The sequence below is a fragment of the Ornithodoros turicata genome, chromosome 9 (assembly GCF_037126465.1).
Source record: "Ornithodoros turicata isolate Travis chromosome 9, ASM3712646v1, whole genome shotgun sequence".
NCBI classification, from domain to species: Eukaryota; Metazoa; Arthropoda; class Arachnida; order Ixodida; family Argasidae; genus Ornithodoros; species Ornithodoros turicata.
In genome coordinates this window covers 188,854-197,932 of record NC_088209.1, presented here as the reverse complement: position 1 = coordinate 197,932, position 9,079 = coordinate 188,854, and the positions used below count along the sequence as shown (strand labels likewise).

Here is a 9,079-nt window from a genome sequence, read left to right as displayed (position 1 = left end):
ACGTCCCCTACAAGTTGCTGTGGTTCTTAACCTCTTCGAAGTTCGGCGATGAATTACCATAATGGCTCCAGTTACTTCTATTGCAGAGTACAAACTTTCGATGTTTTCTTGAAATGTCCATTGTACGAACTAACGTCAACAGTTACTTTATGAACTAAAGTTGAGCATCTTGTTTTGCGTAAGTTATTACCACAAAAGATGAGGACACCACCCAACAGAAAAGATCTAGCGTACACCCTACATTCAGAATGATGTGTCCGATATAACTCCTTCACAGAAGTTATATCGCAATATTTGTAACTGCCTTTTTCTAGAAAATACGTGCCTTTTTCACTGTCCTTTTAGGTGTTTCAAGTAAATTTTAGTGCCTAAAAATCTGCTCTCTGCGCATTGTAGAGGCATCCAAGGCAGCCTTGTTATGCAAGGAAAGCAACCTAATTATGGGCCGTCATGCGTCTCGTGGAGAGGTGCCACTGGGGTGGAAAATGTCGTGGAGGGCCTCTCGCAGTTTGCACGGCTATGGCGAGGGCTACATCTAACAAAATCAGATGATATCCGACTCGCTTGTTTCGCAAAGAACACATTCTGTAGCCATGGGAGAGAATCCCTAGTCTAAGAAAAGCTTCGAAAGAAATACCAACGCTTTGTGCGACTGATATTGGACAGATGCACGGTCAGAGAGGTGTGAGCTGTTTCGAGGGCAGGGTCATGGCTATCCAAGTTTAACATAACCATTGCATGGCGTCATTACCGACGCTCCCCCTTTCAAATTCAAACTTGTACATTGTCCTGGGATTAAAGGCCAAAAGTAGAAAAAGAAAAAGGCGCCAAAGTACAAAAATTTCTGTTCGTACGATGACGTTATCTTGATATGAAAACAAAGGGAACGCGTCATTGGCGATTTATGAGCGAAAAGAACCGCGGTTTCCGCTTTCCTTCTCAAGCACGTCCACAGTGCGGAACGGCCTCTCATTGGTCACCGATATGTCCAATCATAGCGGGAGATCGTTCGGTGAGACCAATCCGAGCCCTCTCCGCATTGAAGCGCTTCTTGGGAAGGAGAGGCTTATTTCTTTCAATCGTAAATAACGAATGGCGAAATCAATGAACCCAGTTCGCTTTGTGCTGATATTAAACGGATCTTTCGTTCCGAGAGGGGAAATTTAGTGGCCCTGTAAAAATCATATTTGCTTGTGTATTTCTTATGCGGATATGTACTCCGTTTTAGAATATTGCAGTTTTCGAAATATGGGCGGAACTGCACTTTAAAGGAGCATGGAAATCATTTGAAACATATATTTTTCACCGCTTGTTATGAACATACTACCTTCATAAACTGTCACGCAAAATATTTCATTCGAAAAGCGCCAATTCCCTGAGGAAATTAGTTTGCAAGGATGCGCTCCGCGGCGACAGTCTCCCCCAAGCCGAGTCTGGCGTGTGGTGACGTCAGGTGGCGGCTGTGGGCAGTGTAAAACACTGGTGTAAAAGGTGTGGCCACTGTATTGCCGTGATGGCACGGATTAAGGTGGATCGTACGCGGTTGTGGTTTCCGTTCCGATTGTGCCGTGGTGTCATTAATTAGTGAACAGTAGTGTGCCTGTGTGTACAGCACATACATATATGATACGACTAAATACATTCCTGTCAGTTCGCGACTTATTCCATGTGCCATTGTTGTATGCTGCGTATGACCATTCAAAAAAGGAAACGCTTATTTGGCCATGTGTTTTGACGTTTCCCACAGATCGCTAGCAGATGAACTCTACCGACTTTATTTTGGTAGTTGTGCTTGTGGAGACGTTGCGCTCCTGGTATCAGTAAGATATGGTAAGCGCAATGTTACACAGCTATGCATTCATCGGTCCGCTCTTTCGCCTCGGAGATGCCAGTGTCCATGCGGTTCAGAGCCCATAGTGTTGACCACAACACGGAGAAGTAATGATGGTCGACGACCTCTTCAAATGAAAACACTGGTCAGTGCGCCGCGTCTTCACGAGTATGCACTTGTAACCAAGAAGAAGCACTATATTTCAATCCGAATGTTCGTTAACACTTAGCAGCATCACTTATCAGCCTCCGGTACATTAGTGTGGCGAAATCGAAGCTGGCGGAGCTTAGGCTCCAACTCCATAAAACGTTTCGTCAAGAAGAGCAGACGTGTCGCCTAAAGAGTGTTCAGCTCATCACCTGTCCTTTCCACCACGTCCGATGAACAACAACGCTTCCTGCTCGGTCGGCTTGCCGGTGCCCCGAGGCCGCAGAAATTGCAAAAAAGAAAGAAAAAGACGGCGCGGCCACATGACGTCAGCGGCTGGCAGCCGAGTGAGGGGGCATTTCTGCCGCGAGGTTCAAAGCTCCTTTGCGCGCCAGCATTGCGCACTACGCTCATACTTTTTGTGCGAATATGTATCACAGGGCTCAGAATCGTAATTGCTACTTCTCCCGTCATATTTTATTACGATCACTTCCATGCTCCTTTAATAGGCAGTTGTAGGCGTCGCCACTGCGCATACCCAAGCGGTGTTTTGCGCAATGCGCAGTGGCGAGTGCTCACTTGTTTGGGGCCACAAAGTGCATGGGCACCTTACGCTAAAACTCACTAACGCTTGGCTGGAGTTTCCTTGAGACGGCACGGCAGGTGTGCCTGCGTCGTACTCATGTGGCCAATCAATAAAGCCCGCCCGCGGCGCAATATGCGTGTATAATTTCACAATGTGTTCCTAGTGCCGAGAAAGATAACGTGCGTGGTACAAATAAATATCCCTCCAACGTTACCGGTAATACAGGGTCCATAGGTGCAACACAGTTTTGCACGGGGATACCGAAAAAGTAACGGAATATCGCTCCACGGCACGCTACATCATTCAAAAGTAGCGGAACACTATACAGCGTCGCTACATATCCGAAAAAGTAACGAGATGCCGCTTCCAAATAAGAGTAACGCAAATACTTTCCCGATATTTTCCCGTTACTCTTCGTCGTCTTGTCATCTCGTTGGCAGTCGCCAACCACCAGCTTCTCCCTGCAGTTTCTGTCGACGGATTGTTGAACTTTCCTACCTGAATGTGTAGAGTGTTTTTCTTTTTCTTTTTCGCAACCAACTTAAAATGGTCCGTTTTCGCTACTCCGCTGCTGCAACAAGTAGCGAATACGGTTTAGGGGGCCGCTGCGTCAAGAACATTGGTGGTGCCTGATGCGGGCTGCCACATTACCATCACCCAGTTACCCAGGAAGTTGTCCCAGGACGCCGGATCCCCCACCTGTCTGCAGGTATGTTTCGAATCCACGTCTTACGGGGGATACACATCCAGATTTTATTTGTTTTGATGACGACAATATAAGCCATAGTTACACATTTTGAAGGCAACCGTGCAGTACCTTAGTAATGCGGCCTTATAACCCATAGCCCGCCCATTTTAAACATCTGACAGCATGCCGCACATCCCAGTTTCGCAGAAGCTCTTCTGAACTCGAGGTGGGGTCGGCGAACGCGATTTTCCTTGAATGGCAGCGTCGAGCTTTGCTTGAATGTTCGCAAAGGCATCTCTACCGTTGTAGTCCATCTCTCCTCTTTCCCAGTCTTCAAACCTTTCCTGCTCTTCTCGTTCTTCGCTGTGTTGCCCAGGCAGGAGTGGTGAATCAGGACAGACAGTCTGAATGGATGTGTCGCTTAAGATGCACAAAAGTCTATCCAAACTGACGTGTCTTTCGTGCATCATATCTCTGTCCGGAGGTGATGTTTCGGGTTTTGATGCACAGATTTCCTCACGGCAAACCAATCCTGGACGCCTGGATCCATCACCGCATGGGTGTCTCGCGAGTTTCGGTTGTACGTACGTCGAGAATATATCCCACCACTTTTGAACATGATCGCTCTTATGAGGACATTCTGGACATGGAGTAACCAGTCCACTTGCCCAGTCAAAGTTTTGATTCCAGGGTTTCTCCAGCCCCGTGAAGTGAACGATCTTCGTTGTCGAAAAGCCGTAATGTAGATAGGCTTCCTCGAAGAAGGGCCTCCCACCAGCAGCTTGGAGGTTGTACGTGAAAGGGAGGTGTAGGGTGATGTTACTGCGCCAGATCTCGCCGAAGTAAATGTTGAGGAGGCCTCGGAAAACGCCGTCGAAGCTGGGCTTCTCTCGCGCGGTCTTCATGAGAAGACCATGTGTGCGACGGGAAGGTTGGAAAACGAAGACGCCGGTGTCGAACATGTCGGGCCAGCTACGCAATGGGGCGGCCGAGAATGCGGGGCGGTCGAAAAGTTCGTCGCAGTTGGATAGAACGATGGTGTCGGCGTCTAGGAAGACGCACTTGCTGTAGGCGGTTAGACACCAGCAGTGGAGCTTCGTGTAAGACGCTTGGACGTTATCGCGTTCCCGTTCCGGGAAGCCCAAGGGATCTCTGCAACTGGAACAAAGAGAAAGATCCATACGTTTTCTAAGCACTCGTTATAATCGCATGACCAAGCGATAGTAGTTTAGACGTGTTCCGTGTGTCTCTGGGTCGATGAATGATTAACGTTAATAAAAAGTATTATCTACAAAACGGGACCAATTAGCTTTATGCATGTCGTGTATACAACGTAAACAACGATCGGGAATTAGCCGAGGCAGGCGATAAACATGGACGACACAACACAAACACGTAAGCCTCCAACTCACATTAAACAACCTAGGAAAAATGCGCGGACGCCAGTACTCGGACCTATAGTGATTCCTGATTTTCAGTCAGGGATGCCAGCCCAGACGAACGAGTGTCGGGCACAAACAGACAAATAAAATCATTTAAATCGTCCCTATTACGCCCTCCATCATACCTATACGCGAAGATAGCAAACGAGCCAAAATCCTACATGAACTCTATTCACTTCAATAGGACCTACTGGGAGCCGTTTACGCCCTGGAACGGTAGTCGAAAGGAGGGTATAGAGATAGGGGGCGGTGGGGGGTGGGGGGGGCGATACCACGCAACCCCACAGTGAAGCATTCAGAGCTTCAAAGTCTGAAATCAGCGCAGTCTCATGCCGGCACCGCGTATAGAACATGCGAGGGAGGCTCCGCAACCTGACATATTGTCCCTGCAGTCTTCGACTAACCGACACTCTAACGAGCCAACTTAACTACATAGTGCGGTGAAGTTGGGTTTTTACAGTCACCCTCACCCTAGCCATAAAGTAGTCGACGTCCCTTCGTTTTATGTTGCTCGAGTACGTCAGGCACTCTAAGCGAAACCGTAGCTAAAAAGTGAATTTAATGCATTTCGTGTTCTGGTCTATACACCGCCCATGTTTTCGGTATTCTGATAGCTGCGCGGACATTCTCGAACGATCAGCGAAACGTATTGGACGTCTCACTGAAAACAGTGCAACGCGCACACTCACGATGGTGTAATCACTGTAGTGTCTTTCCGCACTGCAACGACTAGCGCAATTCGCGTTAGGAGTTGAATAATAAGTGAATGCGTTCCTGCTTCGGGAGAAGTTGAGACGTACAGCTCAGCTTCGCTCGCACATCCAAAGACATATGTGACTGTCTTAGGCCGGCACATGTTGCCTCTGAGTAACGACGCAGGTATGTACATGAAAGAACTGATCCTACAGCTGGCTAACCCTTTCAGTGACTTTCATCTTTCGACGCAGGTATGCTTGAAACAGTCTTTGCAGACTGACCAATTTAGAGCGCGAATTTTCACGATTTTTTTTCTTAGTTTGGGACAGACTACAAGGGTTGTATTTATGATGCATATAAATGCATGTTTTGGACGTTATACAGCATACCCTGCATACATAGTGCATATTTTGCCATATTTCCAGGTGACAAGGAGCGAGCTTCCTTCTTCTTGTAATAAAGTTTGGCTGGCTTCCAACAAGGTTTTGGGTCTTTTTCGGCCAAGAGTATCGATCAAAATAGAATATTTTCCACGTTTCTATGAGATGTGACGGCGGCCCCCACAGCGCGAAATGCTACCGAACAATGTGCGCGCTTACACCATCGCATTGCGTCCGAGTGCATTCGCTACGCGTATGTGGTCAGTGGACAGTGCCTCACTTTCTTTACCATCATGAAGAGGAGCGCATTTCAATCTGCGCAGTTCCGACACCAAAGCCTTCAGCTGCATGTTTTATGTCTGGGGCGCAAGCCTTCTTTATTATGTACTCCGGTGAACGAAGTCGGCTTTATTTTACCGTGTCATCACTGATACGATGTTATTACAATAATAAATTTCGTCAAATATTCATTACATGCATCGTCCTCACACCAAGAACGACGTAGAACACTACATACATTTAGTTTCTACTGCAAAGATTCCGAGACTTTCTGTGCATAAAGTTGCATGAATATTTCGGGAGTTTTTTTCTTTAGCACATATTTATCAGCGTCCTGTACAATGTTGTGAACACACGTCAGAAACGACGTAGTTGCAGCATATTTGAATGCAGTGATGAGCAGTACTTGAAGTAGTGAAGTACATATACAATTGTCTACTTTGTTGCTTCAAGTACTTCATTCTGTACAGTACTTTTCCATACCCGAGTGGAAACACAGACACACACAAAGGAAAGTAACAAGTAAGATTGCTGTCCTTCTTTTTTATAGTATACCGAAATATTCAAGGATGAACAAATCAGGAAAGAAACATACTTTCCACAAGAGCGGCTAGTCGCCTATGCAGTAAGTGGGAATGATGTCATCTGTTTCAGTTCATATTCAGGGGTAAGCACAAACTAGCTGGGCATTCCAAATAGAATTTGAACAAAAAAGATCTTACATTGTCATTTAGCCAGTCTAAACAATTATGTCACCACCAAACAACGACACGTGGCGCTAGTAAACTAACACTACAATGTAAAAAAGAGAGGACATGGCTGGACTAAGGATGTGACGCAACATACTCTCTTCTTTAGTCCCAGTTCTTCTCTTTTATTCTTTTTTTTTTTCGTTTGCACTTCCAACGCAAGTGCCAACTTGCTTGTTGAAATGCATAGCTACTTGTGAATCAGTTGCAATATACGTGACGAGAACCTTAAAGTACAATTCCCAGTACCTTGTACTTCAACTACCATTGATGTAAGGCATTTTGTACTTTAAGTACAAATTTCAAGTATAGGCCCATCATTGTATGCACGCTTTTAACATAACCACGTAAAATGTTCACGCTAACTAAACATGTGAATCGACAGCGCGTTTTTCTAACATCTGCCAGCCTCTCCGATGGCTCACGGTAAAGATACACCTTTGTGACAGTATTTACGTTTTCTGCCAAATCGATGCCGCACAGCTGTGAAACACTGAACTGGCCGCTCCAGGTTCACACGACCGACCCCGCGTTCACTTGCGGAGAAGTTGCTGCTTTTCGCGTGGGTCGCTGAGCTGCACATGTGTTTTGCTGCTGAAATCATGGATGAAGGAAACAGTGCAGACAACGACCAGCAAATGAACCCAAACGTGCCACAATGCGGCTCTGCGCGTTGAAGGGACAGCAGTTTGTCTTTTCGCGCTTTCTTCTTTCCACAAAGACCTACCTTTCCTACCTTGACGCAGCGTCGGAAGAGATGGATTGCGCGTCTCAAAATCGCCAAACCTGCGATACATCAGCAATGCTTGTTTGTATATGGGCCAGAACTCTTGGAGCGGTATAACTGCCTACATATCTGATGAACTTTTTTTTTTGTTGTTGTTCTAAAGCACATTTAAGATCTGTGCAGCTCACATCAGGAAGGGAAGCAAAACATTGTCTAGGCAAAACAGAACAAGTTTGATCCAAACTTGAGTAGCCTGTATGTGTAAGAAAGCGCAAGGGATAGCGCGAAAGCATACCAAGTCAGTTTTGTAACTCTGCATTTGGTTAAATCACTTGGGAAAGAATGCAGAAAGAATGCGAAGTTTCCTTAAGGTTTCCCAAAAACATGCGCACCAATGACGCACGGTTGCCGCAACATTATCGTATAAACTGTAAACTACATTCGTACACGCGCTACACACTTAGAATATCTTAGCTGTAAGAGAGCAGCAGCACAGCTGTCGTGTGCTTGCATGTCTCTCGCATTCCTGCGGCGCAGGATAATAGCTGCTTGCTAGTTCGGCCTCCTAACCGGTAAACATGAAGTTCACCTTCACGAAGTGTGGTTGATCAAAGACGCCAGACATTCGCAAATAAAACGCGACAACTATAGCCTTCTCTTTGAAGAACTCCGTTACGCCCGGCAGAAGTATATGAGCAGCGTGTAATTCTAGTTCGCCTTCAACGCATCGAGAATCAACATTGCAGTTCAGAAATCTCAAAATCGAAACCGAGCAACAACCCGGATACGTCCGCCATGTTGGAGTTTAGATGCGCCACCTATACAGGTCGTGCAAAACGCGACCTCGGAGTAACAGGCTGACTACATACCTACAGGAAAGAAAGTGCATATATTCATATTCACCACAGAAGATTGACAACTTGAACGCTGTCAAAAACCTGCGACAGGAGATGCTTCATGACGGGACCAACGTCTCTGGTGACCAGTACAACCAATAGCTTGGTGGCCTTGACTTCGCGCAGTGAGTAGGCCAGTACGAGAGCTCCGAATGCGTAAGTGTCATTGGTAGCCAATGTGACGTACGCCTCGTCAAGCCCTGGCGGAGTGGACACAGACATTTCCTCTGCTACCTTTGTAGATACAGTTGTCGCTACCGCAGAACGGGAAACGCGTCTTCCATTAGAACCTCTTTGTCGTCGTTGTTTAATGGTGCTCGCTTCGGGTACCCCAGCACATATGTTTTGTGAAAGGGTACTCTGCAGGGCTTTCACACTACGGTATGGCACATATAAGCCGAACCTTTACATCTGCACGTGATGGAGCTGTTTGTTTACACAGCGTGCCACAGCTAGGATAGCGGCAAGCTTCAGTCAATGATGAGCGAGACTCTCATCTAAAGATTACAGCAGAAAAAAACAGGACTTATAGGAAATATTTAAACGGGAAATGATTAATTGAATATTTCTGAGAATGCGTTTCGGAAGAATGTCCTCCTTCAGGAACAGAGGAAATGACACACAGATCATAAGATGATACTTCCAGAGACAGAAACAG

The 9,079-nt window shown here is 46.4% G+C and overlaps 1 protein-coding gene across 1 annotated transcript; it reads right to left on the bottom strand.

The window, feature by feature from the left end:
- Positions 1 to 3,293: 3,293 nt before the first annotated feature.
- Positions 3,294 to 8,795, bottom strand: LOC135369174 (glycogenin-1-like). The gene is made up of 2 exons (XM_064602823.1): positions 8,429 to 8,795; positions 3,294 to 4,410 (listed from the first exon to the last, which is right to left on the bottom strand). The coding sequence occupies exons 1-2, from the start codon at positions 8,641 to 8,643 to the stop codon at positions 3,420 to 3,422; spliced, it is 1,206 nt and encodes a 401-aa protein (XP_064458893.1). The 5' UTR covers positions 8,644 to 8,795; the 3' UTR covers positions 3,294 to 3,419.
- Positions 8,796 to 9,079: the final 284 nt, after the last annotated feature.

Excerpts from the sequence above, each read along its gene's own strand:
- LOC135369174 (XM_064602823.1), bottom strand. The coding sequence starts at position 8,643 with ATGTCTGTGTCCACTCCGCCAGGGCTTGACGAGGCGTACGTCACATTG. Across the intron at positions 4,411-8,428 it reads CAAGTTGTCAATCTTCTGTG|TTGCAGAGATCCCTTGGGCT; the intron begins GTGAATATGAAT and ends TCTTTGTTCCAG.